This window comes from Heptranchias perlo, unplaced genomic scaffold (genome assembly GCF_035084215.1).
Source record: "Heptranchias perlo isolate sHepPer1 unplaced genomic scaffold, sHepPer1.hap1 HAP1_SCAFFOLD_184, whole genome shotgun sequence".
Classification (NCBI taxonomy): Eukaryota; Metazoa; Chordata; class Chondrichthyes; order Hexanchiformes; family Hexanchidae; genus Heptranchias; species Heptranchias perlo.
In genome coordinates, this window is record NW_027139120.1 from 188,308 (window position 1) to 212,228 (window position 23,921).

General features: G+C 47.0%; 1 protein-coding gene across 1 annotated transcript in view; it reads right to left on the reverse strand.

The window, feature by feature from the left end:
• Nucleotides 1–23,921, reverse strand: part of LOC137309850 (myosin light chain kinase 2, skeletal/cardiac muscle-like) — a 251,228-nt gene that overhangs the window by 162,352 nt on the left and 64,955 nt on the right. The window contains exon 6 of the mRNA XM_067977865.1: nucleotides 7,299–7,369. Coding sequence (XP_067833966.1) covers nucleotides 7,299–7,369 — 71 coding nt within the window. The remainder of the gene's footprint in view (nucleotides 1–7,298; nucleotides 7,370–23,921) is intronic.

Genomic DNA, 23,921 nt, shown 5'->3' on the forward strand with positions numbered 1-23,921 from the left:
CACACACAGAGTGTATATTGCACCTGACACATTACATCAGCCTGACTCAGAATGTATACTACACCTGACACACTGTAGCAGTCACACTCAGAGTGTACACTACACCTGACACACTGTAGCAGTCACACTCAGAGTGTACACTACACTAGACACTATAGCAGTCACACTCGGAGCGTACACTACACCTGACACACTGTAGCAGTCACACTCGGAGTGTACACTACACTAGACACTATAGCAGTCACACTCGGAGTGTACACTACACTAGACACTATAGCAGTCACACTCGGAGTGTACACTACACTAGACACTGTAGCAGTGACACTCAGAGTGTACACTACACTAGACACTATAGCAGTCACACTCAGAGTGTACACTACACTAGACACTATAGCAGTCACACTCAGAGTGTACACTACACTAGAGACTATAGCAGTCACACTCGGAGCGTACACTACACTAGACACTGTAGCAGTCACACTCAGAGTGTACACTACACTAGACACTATAGCAGTCACACTCGGAGTGTACACTACACTAGACACTATAGCAGTCACACTCAGAGTGCACACTACACTAGACACTATAGCAGTCACACTCGGAGTGTACACTACACTAGACACTGTAGCAGTCACACTCGGAGTGTACACTACACTAGACACTATAGCAGTCACACTCAGAGTGTACACTACACTAGACACTATAGCAGTCACACTCGGAGTGTACACTACACTAGACACTATAGCAGTCACACTCAGAGTGTACACTACACCTGACACACTGTATCAGACATACTCAGTGTGTACACTATACCTGACACACTATCAGTCATACACAATGTGTACACTACACCTGACATACTATTATTCACATTCAGTGCATACACCAAGCTTGACACACTGTATCAGTCTCAATAATTTTGTTATCAATACTTGACTCACTGTATCAGTCACACTCTGATTGTACACTACTCGTGATATACTGTATCTGTAACACTCAGAATGTAAACTACACCTGACACAGTTTCAGTCACAATCAGAGTGTACACGAAACCTAACACACTGTATCAGTCACACTCAGTCTGTACACTACATCTGACACAGTCTATCAGTCACACACAGAGTGTATATTGCACCTGACACATTACATCAGCCTGACTCAGAATGTATACTACACCTGACACAATGTAGCAGTCACACTCAGAGTGTACACAACACCTGACACACTGTAGCAGTCACACTCAGAGTGTACACTACACCTGACACACTGTAGCAGTCACACTCAGAGTGTACACTACACTAGACACTATAGCAGTCACACTCGGAGCGTACACTACACCTGACACACTGTAGCAGTCACACTCGGAGTGTACACTACACTAGACACTATAGCAGTCACACTCGGAGTGTACACTACACTAGAGACTATAGCAGTCACACTCGGAGCGTACACTACACTAGACACTATAGCAGTCACACTCAGAGTGTACACTACACCTGACACACTGTAGCAGTCACACTCGGAGTGTACACTACACTAGACACTATAGCAGTCACACTCAGAGTGTACACTACACTAGACACTATAGCAGTCACACTCGGAGTGTACACTACACTAGACACTATAGCAGTCACACTCGGAGTGTACACTACACTAGACACTATAGCAGTCACACTCAGAGTGTACACTACACTAGAGACTATAGCAGTCACACTCGGAGTGTACACTACACTAGACACTATAGCAGTCACACTCAGAGTGTACACTACACCTGACACACTGTAGCAGTCACACTCGGAGTGTACACTACACTAGACACTATAGCAGTCACACTCAGAGTGTACACTACACTAGACACTATAGCAGTCACACTCGGAGTGTACACTACACTAGACACTATAGCAGTCACACTCGGAGTGTACACTACACTAGACACTATAGCAGTCACACTCAGAGTGTACACTACACCTGACACACTGTAGCAGTCACACTCAGAGTGTACACTACACTAGACACTATAGCAGTCACACTCAGAGTGTACACTACACTAGACACCATAGCAGTCACACTCGGAGCGTACACTACACTAGACACTATAGCAGTCACACTCGGAGCGTACACTACACTAGACACTATAGCAGTCACACTCGGAGCGTACACTACACTAGACACTATAGCAGTCACACTCGGAGCGTACACTACACTAGACACTATAGCAGTCACATTCAGAGTGTACACTACACTAGACACTATAGCAGTCACACTCAGAGTGTACACTACACTAGACACTGTAGCAGTCACACTCGGAGTGTACACTACACTAGACACTATAGCAGTCACACGCGGATTGTACACTACACTAGACACTATAGCAGTCACACTCGGAGTGTACAGTACACTAGACACTATAGCAGTCACACTCGGATTGTACACTACACTAGACACTGTAGCAGTCACACTCGGAGTGTACACTACACTAGACACTATAGCAGTAACACTCGGAGTGTACACTACACTAGACACTATAGCAGTCACACTCGGAGTGTACACTACACTAGACACTATAGCAGTCACACTCGGAGTGTACACTACACTAGACACTGTAGCAGTCACACTCGGAGCGTACACTACACCTGACACACTGTAGCAGTCACACTCGGAGTGTACACTACACTAGACACTATAGCAGTCACACTCAGAGTGTACACTACACTAGACACTATAGCAGTCACACTCGGAGTGTACACTACACTAGAGACTATAGCAGTCACACTCGGAGCGTACACTACACTAGACACTATAGCAGTCACACTCAGAGTGTACACTACACTAGACACGATAGCAGTCACACTCGGAGTGTACACTACACTAGACACTATAGCAGTCACACTCGGAGCGTACACTACACTAGACACTATAGCAGTCACATTCAGAGTGTACACTACACTAGACACTATAGCAGTCACACTCAGAGTGTACACTACACTAGACACTGTAGCAGTCACACTCGGAGTGTACACTACACTAGACACTATAGCAGTCACACTCGGAGTGTGCACTACACTAGACACTATAGCAGTCACACTCGGAGTGTACACTACACTAGTCACTATAGCAGTCACACTCGGAGTGTACACTACACTAGACACTATAGCAGTCACACTCAGAGTGTACACTACACTAGACACTATAGCAGTCACACTCGGAGTGTACACTACACTAGACACTGTAGCAGTCACACTCGGAGCGTACACTACACCTGACACACTATAGCAGTCACACTCGGAGTGTACACTACACTAGACACTGTAGCAGTCACACTCGGAGCGTACACTACACCTGACACACTGTAGCAGTCACACTCGGAGTGTACACTACACTAGACACTATAGCAGTCACACTCGGAGTGTACACTACACTAGACACTATAGCAGTCACACTTGGAGTGTACAGTACACTAGACACTATAGCAGTCACACTCGGATTGTACACTACACTAGACACTGTAGCAGTCACACTCGGAGTGTACACTACACTAGACACTATAGCAGTAACACTCGGAGTGTACACTACACTAGACACTATAGCAGTCACACTCGGAGTGTACACTACACTAGACACTATAGCAGTCACACTCGGAGTGTACACTACACTAGACACTGTAGCAGTCACACTCGGAGCGTACACTACACCTGACACACTGTAGCAGTCACACTCGGAGTGTACACTACACTAGACACTATAGCAGTCACACTCAGAGGGTACACTACACTAGACACTATAGCAGTCACACTCGGAGTGTACACTACACTAGAGACTATAGCAGTCACACTCGGAGCGTACACTACACTAGACACTATAGCAGTCACACTCAGAGTGTACACTACACTAGACACGATAGCAGTCACACTCGGAGTGTACACTACACTAGACACTATAGCAGTCACACTCGGAGCGTACACTACACTAGACACTATAGCAGTCACATTCAGAGTGTACACTACACTAGACACTATAGCAGTCACACTCAGAGTGTACACTACACTAGACACTGTAGCAGTCACACTCGGAGTGTACACTACACTAGACACTATAGCAGTCACACTCGGAGTGTGCACTACACTAGACACTATAGCAGTCACACTCGGAGTGTACACTACACTAGTCACTATAGCAGTCACACTCGGAGTGTACACTACACTAGACACTATAGCAGTCACACTCAGAGTGTACACTACACTAGACACTATAGCAGTCACACTCGGAGTGTACACTACACTAGACACTGTAGCAGTCACACTCGGAGCGTACACTACACCTGACACACTATAGCAGTCACACTCGGAGTGTACACTACACTAGACACTGTAGCAGTCACACTCGGAGCGTACACTACACCTGACACACTGTAGCAGTCACACTCGGAGTGTACACTACACTAGACACTATAGCAGTCACACTCGGAGTGTACACTACACTAGACACTATAGCAGTCACACTTGGAGTGTACACTACACTGGACACTATAGCAGTCACACTCGGAGTGTACACTACACTAGACACTATAGCAGTCACACTCGGAGTGTACACTACACTAGAGACTATAGCAGTCACACTCGGAGTGTACACTACACTAGAGACTATAGCAGTCACACTCAGAGTGTACACTACACTAGACACTATAGCAGTCACACTTGGAGTGTACACTACACTGGACACTATAGCAGTCACACTCAGAGTGTACACTACACTAGAGACTATAGCAGTCACACTCGGAGTGTACACTACACTAGACACTATAGCAGTCACACTCGGAGTGTACACTACACTAGAGACTATAGCAGTCACACTCGGAGTGTACACTACACTAGAGACTATAGCAGTCACACTCGGAGTGTACACTACACTAGAGACTATAGCAGTCACACTCGGAGTGTACACTACACTAGAGACTATAGCAGTCACACTCGGAGTGTACACTACACTAGACACTATAGCAGTCACACTCAGAGTGTACACTACACTAGAGACTATAGCAGTCACACTCGGAGTGTACACTACACTAGAGACTATAGCAGTCACACTCGGAGTGTACACTACACTAGAGACTATAGCAGTCACACTCGGAGTGTACACTACACTAGAGACTATAGCAGTCACACTCGGAGTGTACACTACACTAGAGACTATAGCAGTCACACTCGGAGTGTACACTACACTAGAGACTATAGCAGTCACACTCAGAGTGTACACTACACTAGAGACTATAGCAGTCACACTCGGAGTGTACACTACACTAGAGACTATAGCAGTCACACTCGGAGTGTACACTACACTAGACACTATAGCAGTCACACTTGGAGCATACACTACATTTGACACACAGTATCAGTCACACTCAGAGTGTACACTACACATGACATACTATCAATCATACGCAGTGCGTACACTTCAGAGTGTACACTACATCTGACAGACTGTATCAGTCATACTCAAAGTGTACTCTACACCTGACATACCATAGCAGTCACAGTCAGAGCGTACACTACACCTGACAAACCATCAATCACACACAATGCGTACATTACGCCTGACACACTGTATCAGTCTCCCGCATTGTGTTATCTATACCTGACTCACGATATCAGTCGCACTCAGAGTGTACACTATTCTTGACACACATTATCTGTCTCACTCAGTGTATACAGTAAACCTGACACACTGTATCAGTCGCACTCAGTGTGTACACTCCAACTGTTACACTAACAGTCACACATAGTGCGTAAACTACATTTGACACATTGTATCAGTCACAGTCAGAGTGTACACTATACTTGGATCACTGTATCAGTCACACTCAGAATGTACAACATACCTGACACACTATATCAGTCACACTCAGAATGTACACTATACCTGACTCACTGTATCAGTCACACTCAGAATGTACACCGTACCTGACACAGTATCAGTCACACTCAGAATGCACACCATACCTGACTCACTGTATCAGTCACACTCAGAATGTACACTATACCTGACTCACTGTATCAGTCACACTCAGAATGTACACCGTACCTGACACAGTATCAGTCACACTCAGAATGCACACCGTACCTGACTCACTGTATCAGTCACACTCAGAATGCACACCGTACCTGACACAGTATCAGTCACACTCAGAATGCACACTGTACCTGACTCACTGTATCAGTCACACGAAGAATATACACTATACCTGACACACTGATCAGTCACACTCAGAATGTACACTATACCTGACACAGTATCAGTCACACTCAGAATACACACTGTACCTGACTCACTGTATCAGTCACACTAAGAATATACACTATACCTGACACACTGATCAGTCACACTCAGAATGCACACAATACCTGACAAACAGTATCAGTCACACTCAGAATGTACACAATACCTGACAAACAGTGTCTGTCACACTCAGAATGCACACAATACCTGACAAACAGTATCAGTCACACTCAGAATGTACACAATACCTGACACACAGTATCTGTCACACTCAGAATGTACACAATACCTGACAAACAGTATCTGTCATACTCAGAATGTACACAATACCTGACAAACAGTATCTGTCACACTCAGAATGTACACAATACCTGACAAACAGAATCTGTCATACTCAGAATGTACACAATACCTGACAAACAGTATCTGTCACACTCAGAATGTACACAATACCTGACACACAGTATCTGTCATACTCAGAATGTACACAATACCTGACAAACAGTATCTGTCACACTCAGAATGTACACAATACCTGACAAACAGTATCTGTCACACTCAGAATGTACACAATACCTGACACACAGTATCTGTCATACTCAGAATGTACACAATACCTGACAAACAGTATCTGTCACACTCAGAATGTACACAATACCTGACAAACAGTATCTGTCACACTCAGAATGTACACAATACCTGACAAACAGTATCTGTCACACTCAGAATGTACACAATACCTGACAAACAGTATCTGTCACACTCAGAATGTACACAATACCTGACAAACAGTATCTGTCACACTCAGAATGTACACAATACCTGACAAACAGTATCTGTCACACTCAGAATGTACACAATACCTGACAAACAGTATCTGTCATACTCAGAATGTACACAATACCTGACAAACAGTATCAGTCACACTCAGATTGTACACAAGACCTGACACACAGTATCTGTCATACTCAGAATGTACACAATACCTGACACACGGTAACAGACACATTCAGAATGTACCATACCTCCTGGCCAGTCCGAAGTCAATGATCTTCACCTGATTTCCACATCGATCCACACACAAGATATTCTCTGGCTGCAGAGAACAATGTATCAGTCAGCCCCTTCAAACAATGGATGTCCTCCTCATCTGGGATATCGTGTGTTACAGTGAGGGGTGTGGGATATATCAGAGTGTTACAGTGAGGGGTGTGGGATATATCAGAGTGTTACAGTGAGGGGTGTGGGATATATCAGAATGTTACAGTGAGGGGTGTGGGATATATCAGAGTGTTACAGTGAGGGGTGTGGGGTATATCAGAATGTTACAGTGAGGGGTGTGGGGTATATCAGAGTGTTACAGTGAGGGGTGTGGGATATATCAGAATGTTACAGTGAGGGGTGTGGGGTATATCAGAGTGTTACAGTGAGGGGTGTGGGATATATCAGAGTGTTACAGTGAGGGGTGTGGGATATATCAGACTGTTACAGTGAGGGGTGTGGGGTATATCAGAGTGTTACAGTGAGGGGTGTGGGATATATCAGAATGTTACAGTGAGGGGTGTGGGGTATATCAGAGTGTTACAGTGAGGTGTGTGGGATATATCAGAGTGTTACAGTGAGGGGTGTGGGATATATCAGAGTGTTACAGTGAGGGGTGTGGGATATATCAGAGTGTTACAGTGAGGGGTGTGGGGTATATCAGAGTGTTACAGTGAGGGGTGTGGGGTATATCAGACTGTTACAGTGAGGGGTGTGGGATATATCCGAGTGTTACAGTGAGGGGTGTGGGATATATCAGAGTGTTACAGTGAGGTGTGTGGGATATATCAGAGTGTTACAGTGAGGGGTGTGGGATATATCAGAGTGTTACAGTGAGGGGTGTGGGGTATATCAGAGTGTTACAGTGAGGGGTGTGGGGTATATCAGAGTGTTACAGTGAGGGGTGTTGGATATATCAGAGTGTTACAGTGAGGGGTGTGGGGTATATCAGAGTGTTACAGTGAGGGGTGTGGGATATATCAGAGTGTTACAGTGAGGGGTGTGGGGTATATCAGAGTGTTACAGTGAGGGGTGTGGGGTATATCAGAGTGTTACAGTGAGGGGTGTGGGATATATCAGAGTGTTACAGTGAGGGGTGTGGGGTATATCAGAGTGTTACAGTGAGGGGTGTGGGATATATCAGACTGTTACAGTGAGGGGTGTGGGGTATATCAGAGTGTTACAGTGAGGGGTGTGGGATATATCAGAATGTTACAGTGAGGGGTGTGGGGTATATCAGAGTGTTACAGTGAGGTGTGTGGGATATATCAGAGTGTTACAGTGAGGGGTGTGGGATATATCAGAGTGTTACAGTGAGGGGTGTGGGATATATCAGAGTGTTACAGTGAGGGGTGTGGGGTATATCAGAGTGTTACAGTGAGGGGTGTGGGGTATATCAGACTGTTACAGTGAGGGGTGTGGGATATATCCGAGTGTTACAGTGAGGGGTGTGGGATATATCAGAGTGTTACAGTGAGGGGTGTGGGGTATATCAGAGTGTTACAGTGAGGGGTGTGGGATATATCAGAGTGTTACAGTGAGGGGTGTGGGGTATATCAGAGTGTTACAGTGAGGGGTGTGGGGTATATCAGAGTGTTACAGTGAGGGGTGTGGGATATATCAGAGTGTTACAGTGAGGGGTGTGGGGTATATCAGAGTGTTACAGTGAGGGGTGTGGGGTATATCAGAGTGTTACAGTGAGGGGTGTGGGGTATATCAGAGTGTTACAGTGAGGGGTGTGGGATATATCAGAGTGTTACAGTGAGGGGTGTGGGGTATATCAGAGTGTTACAGTGAGGGGTGTGGGATATATCAGAGTGTTACAGTGAGGGGTGTGGGGTATATCAGAGTGTTACAGTGAGGGGTGTGGGATATATCAGAGTGTTACAGTGAGGGGTGTGGGATATATCAGAGTGTTACAGTGAGGGGTGTGGGGTATATCAGAGTGTTACAGTGAGGTGTGTGGGATATATCAGAGTGTTACAGTGAGGGGTGTGGGATATATCAGAGTGTTACAGTGAGGGGTGTGGGGTATATCAGAGTGTTACAGTGAGGGGTGTGGGGTATATCAGAGTGTTACAGTGAGGGGTGTGGGATATATCAGAGTGTTACAGTGAGGGGTGTTGGATATATCAGAGTGTTACAGTGAGGGGTGTGGGGTATATCAGACTGTTACAGTGAGGGGTGTGGGGTATATCAGAGTGTTACAGTGAGGGGTGTGGGATATATCAGAGTGTTACAGTGAGGGTTGTGGGGTATATCAGAGTGTTACAGTGAGGGGTGTGGGATATATCAGAGTGTTACAGTGAGGGGTGTGGGGTATATCAGAGTGTTACAGTGAGGGGTGTGGGATATATCAGAGTGTTACAGTGAGGGGTGTGGGGTATATCAGAGTGTTACAGTGAGGGGTGTGAGATATATCAGAGTGTTACAGTGAGGGGTGTGGGATATATCAGACTGTTACAGTGAGGGGTGTGGGGTATATCAGACTGTTACAGTGAGGGGTGTGGGATATATCACAGTGTTACAGTGAGGGGTGTGGGGTATATCAGAGTGTTACAGTGAGGGGTGTGGGATATATCGGACTGTTACAGTGAGGGGTGTGGGGTATATCAGAGTGTTACAGTGAGGGGTGTGGGGTATATCAGAGTGTTACAGTGAGGGGTGTGGGGTATATCAGAGTGTTACAGTGAGGGGTGTGGGATATATCAGAGTGTTACAGTGAGGGGTGTGGGGTATATCAGAGTGTTACAGTGAGGGGTGTGGGATATATCAGAGTGTTACAGTGAGGGGTGTGGGGTATATCAGAGTGTTACAGTGAGGGGTGTGGGATATATCAGAGTGTTACAGTGAGGGGTGTGGGATATATCAGAGTGTTACAGTGAGGGGTGTGGGATATATCAGACTGTTACAGTAAGGGGTGTGGGGTATATCAGACTGTGACAGTGAGGGGTGTGGGATATATCACAGTGTTACAGTGAGGGGTGTGGGATATATCAGACTGTTACAGTAAGGGGTGTGGGGTATATCAGACTGTGACAGTGAGGGGTGTGGGATATATCACAGTGTTACAGTGAGGGGTGTGGGGTATATCAGAGTGTTACAGTGAGGGGTGTGGGATATATCGGACTGTTACAGTGAGGGGTGTGGGGTATATCAGACTGTTACAGTGAGGGGTGTGGGATATATCACAGTGTTACAGTGAGGGGTGTGGGGTATATCAGAGTGTGACAGTGAGGGGTGTGGGGTATATCAGAGTGTTACAGTGAGGGGTGTGGGATATATCAGAGTGTTACAGTGAGGGGTGTGGGATATATCAGACTGTTACAGTGAGGGGTGTGGGGTATATCAGACTGTTACAGTGAGGGGTGTGGGATATATCACAGTGTTACAGTGAGGGGTGTGGGGTATATCAGAGTGTTACAGTGAGGGGTGTGGGATATATCAGACTGTTACAGTGAGGGGTGTGGGGTATATCAGACTGTTACAGTGAGGGGTGTGGGATATATCACAGTGTTACAGTGAGGGGTGTGGGGTATATCAGAGTGTTACAGTGAGGGGTGTGGGATATATCAGAGTGTTACAGTGAGGGGTGTGGGGTATATCAGAGTGTTACAGTGAGGGGTGTGGGATATATCAGAGTGTTACAGTGAGGGGTGTGGGGTATATCAGAGTGTTACAGTGAGGGGTGTGGGATATATCAGAGTGTTACAGTGAGGGGTGTGGGGTATATCAGAGTGTTACAGTGAGGGGTGTGGGGTATATCAGAGTGTTACAGTGAGGGGTGTGGGATAAATCAGAGTGTTACAGTGAGGGGTGTGGGGTATATCAGAGTGTTACAGTGAGGGGTGTGGGGTATATCAGAGTGTTACAGTGAGGGGTGTGGGGTATATCAGAGTGTTACAGTGAGGGGTGTGGGGTATATCAGAGTGTTACAGTGAGGGGTGTGGGGTATATCAGAGTGTTACAGTGAGGGGTGTGGGGTAAATCAGAGAGTGTTACAGTGAGGGGTGTGGGGTATATCAGACTGTTGCAGTGAGGGGTGTGGGATATATCAGACTGTTACAGTGAGGGGTGTGGGATATATCAGAGTGTTACAGTGAGGGGTGTGGGATATATCAGAGTGTTACAGTGAGGGGTGTGGGATATATCAGAGTGTTACAGTGAGGGGTGTGGGATATATCACAGTGTTACAGTGAGGGGTGTGGGGTATATCAGAGTGTTACAGTGAGGGGTGTGGGGTATATCAGAGTGTTACAGTGAGGGGTGTGGGGTATATCAGAGTGTTACAGTGAGGGGTGTGGGATATATCAGAGTGTTACAGTGAGGGGTGTGGGATATATCAGAGTGTTACAGTGAGGGGTGTGGGGTATATCAGAGTGTTACAGTGAGGGGTGTGGGATATATCAGAGTGTTACAGTGAGGGGTGTGGGATATATCACAGTGTTACAGTGAGGGGTGTGGGGTATATCAGAGTGTTACAGTGAGGGGTGTGGGGTATATCAGAGTGTTACAGTGAGGGGTGTGGGGTATATCAGAGTGTTACAGTGAGGGGTGTGGGATATATCAGAGTGTTACAGTGAGGGGTGTGGGATATATCAGAGTGTTACAGTGAGGGGTGTGGGGTATATCAGAGTGTTACAGTGAGGGGTGTGGGGTATATCAGAGTGTTACAGTGAGGGGTGTGGGGTATATCAGAGTGTTACAGTGAGGGGTGTGGGATATATCAGAGTGTTAAAGTGAGGGGTGTGGGATATATCAGAGTGTTGCAGTGAGGGGTGTGGGATATATCAGAGTGTTACAGTGAGGGGTGTGGGATATATCAGAGTGTTACAGTGAGGGGTGTGGGGTATATCAGAGTGTTACAGTGAGGGGTGTGGGATATATCAGAGTGTTACAGTGAGGGGTGTGGGGTAAATCAGAGTGTTACAGTGAGGGGTGTGGGATATATCAGAGTGTTACAGTGAGGGGTGTGGGGTATATCAGAGTGTTACAGTGAGGGGTGTGGGATATATCAGACTGTTACAGTGAGGGGTGTGGGGTATATCAGAGTGTTACAGTGAGGGGTGTGGGGTATATCAGAGTGTTACAGTGAGGGGTGTGGGATATATCAGAGTGTTACAGTGAGGGGTGTGGGATATATCAGAGTGTTACAGTGAGGGGTGTGGGATATATCAGAGTGTTACAGTGAGGGGTGTGGGATATATCAGAGTGTTACAGTGAGGGGTGTGGGATATATCAGAATGTTACAGTGAGGGGTGTGGGATATATCAGAGTGTTGCAGTGAGTGGTGTGGGGTATATCAGAGTGTTACAGTGAGGGGTGTGGGATATATCAGAGTGTTACAGTGAGGGGTGTGGGATATATCAGAGTGTTACAGTGAGGGGTGTGGGGTATATCAGAGTGTTACAGTGAGGGGTGTGGGGTATATCAGAGTGTTACAGTGAGGGGTGTGGGGTATATCAGAGTGTTACAGTGAGGGGTGTGGGATATATCAGAGTGTTAAAGTGAGGGGTGTGGGGTATATCACAGTGTTACAGTGAGGGGTGTGGGGTATATCAGAGTGTTACAGTGAGGGGTGTGGGGTATATCAGAGTGTTACAGTGAGGGGTGTGGGGTATATCAGAGTGTTAAAGTGAGGGGTGTGGGGTATATCACAGTGTTACAGTGAGGGGTGTGGGGTATATCAGAGTGTTAAAGTGAGGGGTGTGGGGTATATCACAGTGTTACAGTGAGGGGTGTGGGGTATATCAGAGTGTTACAGTGAGGGGTGTGGGGTATATCAGAGTGTTACAGTGAGGGGTGTGGGATATATCAGAGTGTTACAGTGAGGGGTGTGGGATATATCAGAGTGTAACAGTGAGGGGTGTGGGATATATCAGAGTGTTACAGTGAGGGGTGTGGGATATATCAGAGTGTTGCAGTGAGGGGTGTGGGATATATCAGAGTGTTACAGTGAGGGGTGTGGGATATATCAGAGTGTTACAGTGAGGGGTGTGGGGTATATCAGAGTGTTACAGTGAGGGGTGTGGGATATATCAGAGTGTTACAGTGAGGGGTGTGGGGTAAATCAGAGTGTTACAGTGAGGGGTGTGGGATATATCAGAGTGTTACAGTGAGGGGTGTGGGGTATATCAGAGTGTTACAGTGAGGGGTGTGGGATATATCAGACTGTTACAGTGAGGGGTGTGGGGTATATCAGAGTGTTACAGTGAGGGGTGTGGGGTATATCAGAGTGTTACAGTGAGGGGTGTGGGATATATCAGAGTGTTACAGTGAGGGGTGTGGGATATATCAGAGTGTTACAGTGAGGGGTGTGGGATATATCAGAGTGTTACAGTGAGGGGTGTGGGATATATCAGAGTGTTACAGTGAGGGGTGTGGGATATATCAGAATGTTACAGTGAGGGGTGTGGGATATATCAGAGTGTTGCAGTGAGTGGTGTGGGGTATATCAGAGTGTTACAGTGAGGGGTGTGGGGTATATCAGAGTGTTACAGTGAGGGGTGTGGGATATATCAGAGTGTTACAGTGAGGGGTGTGGGATATATCAGAGTGTTACAGTGAGGGGTGTGGGATATATCAGGCTGTTACAGTGAGGGGTGTGGGATATATCAGAATGTTACAGTGAGGGGTGTGGGATATATCAGAGTGTTACAGTGAGGGGTGTGGGATATATCAGAGTGTTACAGTGAGGGGTGTGGGGTATATCAGACTGTTACAGTGAGGGGTGTGGGGTATATCAGAGTGTTACAGTGAGGGGTGTGGGGTATATCAGACTGTTACAGTGAGGGGTGTGGGGTATATCAGACTGTTACAGTGAGGGGTGTGGGATATATCAGAGTGTTACATTGAGGGGTGTGGGGTATATCAGAGTGTTACAGTTAGGGGTGTGGGATATATCAGACTGTTACAGTGAGGGGTGTGGGATATATCAGAATGTTACAGTGAGGGGTGTGGGGTATATCAGACTGTTACAGTGAGGGGTGTGGGATATATCACAGTGTTACAGTGAGGGGTGTGGGGTATATCAGACTATTACAGTGAGGGTTGTGGGATATATCAGACTGTTACAGTGAGGGGTGTGGGATATATCAGACTATTACAGTGAAGGGTGTGGGATATATCAGAGTGTTACAGTGAGGGGTGTGGGATATATCAGAGTGTTGCAGTGAGGGGTGTGGGGTATATCAGAGTGTTATAGTGAGGGGTGTGGGATATATCAGACTGTTGCAGTGATGGGTGTGGGATATATCAGACTGTTACAGTGAGGGGTGTGGGATATATCAGAGTTTTGCAGTGAGGGGTGTGGGGTATATCAGAGTGTTACAGTGAGGGGTGTGGGATATATCAGACTGTTACAGTGAGGGGTGTGGGATATATCAGACTGTTACAGTGAGGGGTGTGGGATATATCAGAGTGTTGCAGTGAGGGGTGTGGGGTATATCAGAGTGTTACAGTGAGGGGTGTGGGGTATATCAGACTGTTGCAGTGAGGGGTGTGGGATATATCAGAATGTTACAGTGAGGGGTGTGGGTATCACAGTGTTACAGTGAGGGGTGTGGGATATATCAGAGTGTTACAGTGAGGGGTGTGGGACATATCAGAGTGTTACAGTGAGGGGTGTGGGATATATCAGAGTGTTACAGTGAGGGGTGTGGGTTATATCAGAATGTTACAGTGAGGGGTGTGGGATATATCAGAGTGTTACAGTGAGGGGTGTGGGGTATATCAGAGTGTTACAGTGAGGGGTGTGGGATATATCAGACTGTTACAGTGAGGGGTGTGGGGTATATCAGAGTGTTACAGTGAGGGGTGTGGGGCATATCAGAGTGTTACAGTGAGGGGTGTGGGATATATCAGAGTGTTACAGTGAGGGGTGTGGGGTATATCAGACTGTTACAGTGAGGGGTGTGGGGTATATCAGAGTGTTACAGTGAGGGGTGTGGGATATATCAGAGTGTTACAGTGAGGGGTGTGGGATATATCAGAGTGTTACAGTGAGGGGTGTGGGATATATCAGAGTGTTACAGTGAGGGGTGTGGGATATATCAGAGTGTTACAGTGAGGGGTGTGGGATATATCAGAGTGTTACAGTGAGGGGTGTGGGATATATCAGAGTGTTACAGTGAGGGGTGTGGGATATATCAGAATGTTACAGTGAGGGGTGTGGGATATATCAGAGTGTTGCAGTGAGGGGTGTGGGGTATATCAGAGTGTTACAGTGAGGGTGTGGGATATATCAGACTGTTACAGTGAGGGGTGTGGGATATATCAGACTGTTACAGTGAGGGGTGTGGGGTATATCAGACTGTTACAGTGAGGGGTGTGGGATATATCAGGCTGTTACAGTGAGGGGTGTGGGATATATCAGAATGTTACAGTGAGGGGTGTGGGATATATCAGAGTGTTACAGTGAGGGGTGTGGGATATATCAGAGTGTTACAGTGAGGGGTGTGGGGTATATCAGACTGTTACAGTGAGGGGTGTGGGGTATATCAGAGTGTTACAGTGAGGGGTGTGGGGTATATCAGACTGTTACAGTGAGGGGTGTGGGGTATATCAGACTGTTACAGTGAGGGGTGTGGGATATATCAGAGTGTTACAGTGAGGGGTGTGGGGTATGTCAGAGTGTTACAGTTAGGGGTGTGGGATATATCAGACTGTTACAGTGAGGGGTGTGGGATATATCAGAATGTTACAGTGAGGGGTGTGGGGTATATCAGACTGTTACAGTGAGGGGTGTGGGATATATCACAGTGTTACAGTGAGGGGTGTGGGGTATATCAGACTATTACAGTGAGGGTTGTGGGATATATCAGACTGTTACAGTGAGGGGTGTGGGATATATCAGACTATTACAGTGAAGGGTGTGGGATATATCAGACTGTTACAGTGAGGGGTGTGGGATATATCAGAGTGTTGCAGTGAGGGGTGTGGGGTATATCAGAGTGTTATAGTGAGGGGTGTGGGATATATCAGACTGTTGCAGTGAGGGGTGTGGGATATATCAGACTGTTACAGTGAGGGGTGTGGGATATATCAGAGTTTTGCAGTGAGGGGTGTGGGGTATATCAGAGTGTTACAGTGAGGGGTGTGGGATATATCAGAGTGTTACAGTGAGGGGTGTGGGATATATCAGACTGTTACAGTGAGGGGTGTGGGATATATCAGAGTGTTACAGTGAGGGGTGTGGGATATATCAGAGTGTTGCAGTGAGGGGTGTGGGGTATATCAGAGTGTTACAGTGAGGGGTGTGGGGTATATCAGACTGTTGCAGTGAGGGGTGTGGGATATATCAGAATGTTACAGTGAGGGGTGTGGGTATCACAGTGTTACAGTGAGGGTGTGGGGTATATCAGAGTGTTACATTGAGGGGTGTGGGGTATATCAGAGTGTTATATTGAGGGGTGTGGGGTATATCAGAGTGTTACATTGTGGGGTGTGGGATATATCAGAGTGTTACAGTGAGGGGTGTGGGGTATATCAGAGTGTTATATTGAGGGGTGTGGGGTATATCAGAGTGTTATATTGAGGGGTGTGGGGTATATCAGAGTGTTACAGTGAGGGGTGTGGAGTATATCAGAGTGTTACATTGGGGGCGGTGGGGTATATCAGAGTATTACATTGGGGGGTGTGGGGTATATCAGACTGTTACAGTGAGGGGTGTGGGATATATCAGAGTGTTACAGTGAGGGGTGTGGGATATATCAGAGTGTTACATTGTGGGGTGTGGGATATATCAGAGTGTTACAGTGAGGGGTGTGGGATATATCAGAGTGTTACAGTGAGGGGTGTGGGATATATCAGAGTGTTACAGTGAGGGGTGTGGGATATATCAGAGTGTTACATTGTGGGGTGTGGGATATATCAGAGTGTTACAGTGAGGGGTGTGGGGTATATCAGAGTGTTACATTGGGGGCGGTGGGGTATATCAGAGTATTACATTGGGGGGTGTGGGGTATATCAGAGTATTTAATTGGGCGGTGTGGGGTATATCAGATTGTCACAGTTAGTCGTGTGAGGTATATCAGAATTTTTTACTTTAAGGGGTGTGGTGTATATCAGACTGTTACAGTGAGGGTGTAGGGTATATCATACTGTTACAGTGAGGGGTGAGGTGTCTATCCGAGGGTTACAATGAGGGGTGTGGGACATATCAGAGTGTTCCACTGAGGGATTTGGGGTATATCGAGTGTTACAGTGAAGGTTGTGGTGTATATCAAAGTGTGACAATTAGTGGTGTGGTGTATATCAGAGATTGTTACTGTGAGGGGTGTGGTGTATATCAGAGATTGTTACAGTGGAGGGGTGTGGGGTATATCAGACTGTTACAGTGAGGGATGTGGGGTATATCAGAGTGTTGCAGTGAGGGGTGTGGGGTATATCAGAGTGTTACAGTGAGGGGTGTGGGATATATCAGACTGTTACAGTGAGGGGTGTGGGTTATATCAGAGTGTTGCAGTGAGGGGTGTGGGGTATATCAGAGTGTTACAGTGAGGGGTGTGGGATATATCAGACTGTTACAGTGAGGGGTGTGGGATATATCAGACTATTACAGTGAGGGGTGTGGGATATATCAGACTATTACAGTGAGGGGTGTGGGATATATCAGACTATTACAGTGAGGGGTGTGGGATATATCAGACTATTACAGTGAGGGGTGTGGGATATATCAGACTATTACAGTGAGGGGTGTGGGATATATCAGACTGTTACAGTGAGGGGTGTGGGATATATCAGAGTGTTACAGTGAGGGGTGTGGGGTATATCAGAGTGTTACAGTGAGGGGTGTGGGATATATCAGAGTGTTACAGTGAGGGGTGTGGGACATATCAAAGTGTTACAATGAGGGGTGTGGGGTATATCACAGTGTTACAGTGAGGGTGTGGGGTATATCAGAGTGTTACAGTGAGGGGTGTGGGGTATATCAGAGTGTTACATTGGGGGGTGTGGGGTATATCAGAGTATTTAATTGGGCGGTGTGGGGTATATCAGATTGTCACAGTTAGTCGTGTGAGGTATATCAGAATGTTTTACTTTAAGGGGTGTGGTGTATATCAGACTGTTACAGTGAGGGTGTAGGGTATATCATACTGTTACAGTGAGGGGTGAGGTGTCTATCCGAGGGTTACAATGAGGGGTGTGGGACATATCAGAGTGTTCCACTGAGGGATTTGGGGTATATCGAGTGTTACAGTGAAGGTTGTGGTGTATATCAAAGTGTGACAATTAGTGGTGTGGTGTATATCAGAGATTGTTACTGTGAGGGGTGTGGTGTATATCAGAGATTGTTACAGTGGAGGGGTGTGGGGTATATCAGACTGTTACAGTGAGGGATGTGGGGTATATCAGAGTGTTGCAGAGAGGGGTGTGGGGTATATCAGAGTGTTACAGTGAGGGGTGTGGGATATATCAGACTGTTACAGTGAGGGGTGTGGGTTATATCAGAGTGTTGCAGTGAGGGGTGTGGGGTATATCAGAGTGTTACAGTGAGGGGTGTGGGATATATCAGACTGTTACAGTGAGGGGTGTGGGATATATCAGACTGTTACAGTGAGGGGTGTGGGGTATATCACAGTGTTACAGTGAGGGTGTGGGGTATATCAGAGTGTTACAGTGAGGGGTGTGGGGTATATCAGAGTGTTACAGTGAGGGGTGTGGGATATATCAGAGTGTTACAGTGAGGGGTGTGGGGTATATCAGAGTGTTACAGTGAGGGGTGTGGGGTATATCAGAGTGTTACAGTGAGGGGTGTGGGATATATCAGAGTGTTACAGTGAGGGGTGTGGGGTATATCAGAGTGTTACAGTGAGGGGTGTGGGATATATCAGAGTGTTACAGTGAGGGGTGTGGGGTATATCAGAGTGTTACAGTGAGGGGTGTGGGATATATCAGAGTGTTACAGTGAGGGGTGTGGGATATATCAGACTGTTACAGTGAGGGGTGTGGGGTATATCAGACTGTTACAGTGAGGGGTGTGGGGTATATCAGAGTGTTACAGTGAGGGGTGTGGGGTATATCAGAGTGTTACAGTGAGGGGTGTGGGGTATATCAGAGTGTTACAGTGAGGGGTGTGGGATATATCAGAGTGTTACAGTGAGGGGTGTGGGGTATATCGGAGTGTTACAGTGAGGGGTGTGGGATATATCAGAGTGTTACAGTGAGGGGTGTGGGGTATATCAGAGTGTTACAGTGAGGGGTGTGGGATATATCAGACTGTTACAGTGAGGGGTGTGGGGTATATCAGACTGTGACAGTGAGGGGTGTGGGATATATCACAGTGTTACAGTGAGGGGTGTGGGGTATATCAGAGTGTTACAGTGAGGGGTGTGGGATATATCGGACTGTTACAGTGAGGGGTGTGGGGTATATCAGACTGTTACAGTGAGGGGTGTGGGATATATCACAGTGTTACAGTGAGGGGTGTGGGGTATATCAGAGTGTGACAGTGAGGGGTGTGGGGTATATCAGAGTGTTACAGTGAGGGGTGTGGGATATATCAGAGTGTTACAGTGAGGGGTGTGGGATATATCAGACTGTTACAGTGAGGGGTGTGGGGTATATCAGACTGTTACAGTGAGGGGTGTGGGATATATCACAGTGTTACAGTGAGGGGTGTGGGGTATATCAGAGTGTTACAGTGAGGGGTGTGGGATATATCAGACTGTTACAGTGAGGGGTGTGGGATATATCACAGTGTTACAGTGAGGGGTGTGGGGTATATCAGAGTGTTACAGTGAGGGGTGTGGGGTATATCAGAGTGTTACAGTGAGGGGTGTGGGATATATCAGAGTGTTACAGTGAGGGGTGTGGGGTATATCAGAGTGTTACAGTGAGGGGTGTGGGATATATCAGAGTGTTACAGTGAGGGGTGTGGGGTATATCAGAGTGTTACAGTGAGGGGTGTGGGATATATCAGAGTGTTACAGTGAGGGGTGTGGGGTATATCAGAGTGTTACAGTGAGGGGTGTGGGGTATATCAGAGTGTTACAGTGAGGGGTGTGGGATAAATCAGAGTGTTACAGTGAGGGGTGTGGGGTATATCAGAGTGTTACAGTGAGGAGTGTGGGGTATATCAGAGTGTTACAGTGAGGGGTGTGGGCTATATCAGAGTGTTACAGTGAGGGGTGTGGGGTATATCAGAGTGTTACAGTGAGGGGTGTGGGGTATATCAGAGTGTTACAGTGAGGGGTGTGGGGTAAATCAGAGAGTGTTACAGTGAGGGATGTGGGGTATATCAGACTGTTGCAGTGAGGGGTGTGGGATATATCAGACTGTTACAGTGAGGGGTGTGGGATATATCAGAGTGTTACAGTGAGAGGTGTGGGATATATCAGAGTGTTACAGTGAGGGGTGTGGGGTATATCAGAGTGTTACAGTGAGGGGTGTGGGATATATCAGAGTGTTACAGTGAGGGGTGTGGGGTATATCAGAGTGTTACAGTGAGGGGTGTGGGGTATATCAGAGTGTTACAGTGAGGGGTGTGGTGTATATCAGAGTGTTACAGTGAGGGGTGTGGGATATATCAGAGTGTTACAGTGAGGGGTGTGGGATATATCAGAGTGTTACAGTGAGGGGTGTGGGGTATATCAGAGTGTTACAGTGAGGGGTGTGGGATATATCAGAGTGTTACAGTGAGGGGTGTGGGATATATCACAGTGTTACAGTGAGGGGTGTGGGGTATATCAGAGTGTTACAGTGAGGGGTGTGGGGTATATCAGAGTGTTACAGTGAGGGGTGTGGGGTATATCAGAGTGTTACAGTGAGGGGTGTGGGATATATCAGAGTGTTACAGTGAGGGGTGTGGGATATATCAGAGTGTTACAGTGAGGGGTGTGGGGTATATCAGAGTGTTACAGTGAGGGGTGTGGGGTATATCAGAGTGTTACAGTGAGGGGTGTGGGGTATATCAGAGTGTTACAGTGAGGGGTGTGGGATATATCAGAGTGTTACAGTGAGGGGTGTGGGATATATCAGAGTGTTGCAGTGAGGGGTGTGGGATATATCAGAGTGTTACAGTGAGGGGTGTGGGATATATCAGAGTGTTACAGTGAGGGGTGTGGGGTATATCAGAGTGTTACAGTGAGGGGTGTGGGATATATCAGAGTGTTACAGTGAGGGGTGTGGGGTATATCAGAGTGTTACAGTGAGGGGTGTGGGATATATCAGAGTGTTACAGTGAGGGGTGTGGGGTATATCAGAGTGTTACAGTGAGGGGTGTGGGATATATCAGACTGTTACAGTGAGGGGTGTGTGGTATATCAGAGTGTTACAGTGAGGGGTGTGGGGTATATCAGAGTGTTACAGTGAGGGGTGTGGGATATATCAGAGTGTTACAGTGAGGGGTGTGGGATATATCAGAGTGTTACAGTGAGGGGTGTGGGATATATCAGAGTGTTACAGTGAGGGGTGTGGGATATATCAGAGTGTTACAGTGAGGGGTGTGGGATATATCAGAATGTTACAGTGAGGGGTGTGGGATATATCAGAGTGTTGCAGTGAGTGGTGTGGGGTATATCAGAGTGTTACAGTGAGGGGTGTGGGTTATATCAGAGTGTTACAGTGAGGGGTGTGGGATATATCAGAGTGTTACAGTGAGGGGTGTGGGGTATATCAGAGTGTTACAGTGAGGGGTGTGGGGTATATCAGAGTGTTACAGTGAGGGGTGTGGGATATATCAGAGTGTTACAGTGAGGGGTGTGGGATATATCAGAGTGTTACAGTGAGGGGTGTGGGATATATCAGAATGTTACAGTGAGGGGTGTGGGATATATCAGAGTGTTACAGTGAGGAGTGTGGGGTATATCAGAGTGTTACAGTGAGGGGTGTGGGATATATCAGACTGTTACAGTGAGGGGTGTGGGGTGTATCAGAGTGTTACAGTGAGGGGTGTGGGGTATATCAGAGTGTTACAGTGAGGGGTGTGGGATATATCAGAGTGTTACAGTGAGGGGTGTGGGATATATCAGAGTGTTACAGTGAGGGGTGTGGGATATATCAGAGTGTTACAGTGAGGGGTGTGGGATATATCAGAGTGTTACAGTGAGGGGTGTGGGATATATCAGAGTGTTACAGTGAGGGGTGTGGGATATATCAGAATGTTACAGTGAGGGGTGTGGGATATATCAGAGTGTTGCAGTGAGGGGTGTGGGGTATATCAGAGTGTTACAGTGAGGGGTGTGGGATATATCAGACTGTTACAGTGAGGGGTGTGGGATATATCAGACTGTTACAGTGAGGGGTGTGGGGTATATCAGACTGTTACAGTGAGGGGTGTGGGATATATCAGGCTGTTACAGTGAGGGGTGTGGGATATATCAGAATGTTACAGTGAGGGGTGTGGGATATATCAGAGTGTTACAGTGAGGGGTGTGGGATATATCAGAGTGTTACAGTGAGGGGTGTGGGGTATATCAGACTGTTACAGTGAGGGGTGTGGGGTATATCAGAGTGTTACAGTGAGGGGTGTGGGGTATATCAGACTGTTACAGTGAGGGGTGTGGGGTATATCAGACTGTTACAGTGAGGGGTGTGGGGTATATCAGAGTGTTACAGTGAGGGGTGTGGGATATATCAGAGTGTTACAGTGAGGGGTGTGGGATATATCAGAGTGTTACAGTGAGGGGTGTGGGGTATATCAGAGTGTTACAGTGAGGGGTGTGGGATATATCAGAGTGTTACAGTGAGGGGTGTGGGGTATATCAGAGTGTTACAGTGAGGGGTGTGGGGTATATCAGAGTGTTACAGTGAGGGGTGTGGGATAAATCAGAGTGTTACAGTGAGGGGTGTGGGGTATATCAGAGTGTTACAGTGAGGAGTGTGGGGTATATCAGAGTGTTACAGTGAGGGGTGTGGGCTATATCAGAGTGTTACAGTGAGGGGTGTGGGGTATATCAGAGTGTTACAGTGAGGGGTGTGGGGTATATCAGAGTGTTACAGTGAGGGGTGTGGGGTAAATCAGAGAGTGTTACAGTGAGGGGTGTGGGGTATATCAGGCTGTTGCAGTGAGGGGTGTGGGATATATCAGACTGTTACAGTGAGGGGTGTGGGATATATCAGAGTGTTACAGTGAGGGGTGTGGGATATATCAGAGTGTTACAGTGAGGGGTGTGGGGTATATCAGAGTGTTACAGTGAGGGGTGTGGGATATATCAGAGTGTTACAGTGAGGGGTGTGGGATATATCACAGTGTTACAGTGAGGGGTGTGGGGTATATCAGAGTGTTACAGTGAGGGGTGTGGGGTATATCAGAGTGTTACAGTGAGGGGTGTGGTGTATATCAGAGTGTTACAGTGAGGGGTGTGGGATATATCAGAGTGTTACAGTGAGGGGTGTGGGATATATCAGAGTGTTACAGTGAGGGGTGTGGGGTATATCAGAGTGTTACAGTGAGGGGTGTGGGGTATATCAGAGTGTTACAGTGAGGGGTGTGGGGTATATCAGAGTGTTACAGTGAGGGGTGTGGGATATATCAGAGTGTTGCAGTGAGGGGTGTGGGATATATCAGAGTGTTACAGTGAGGGGTGTGGGATATATCAGAGTGTTACAGTGAGGGGTGTGGGGTATATCAGAGTGTTACAGTGAGGGGTGTGGGATATATCAGA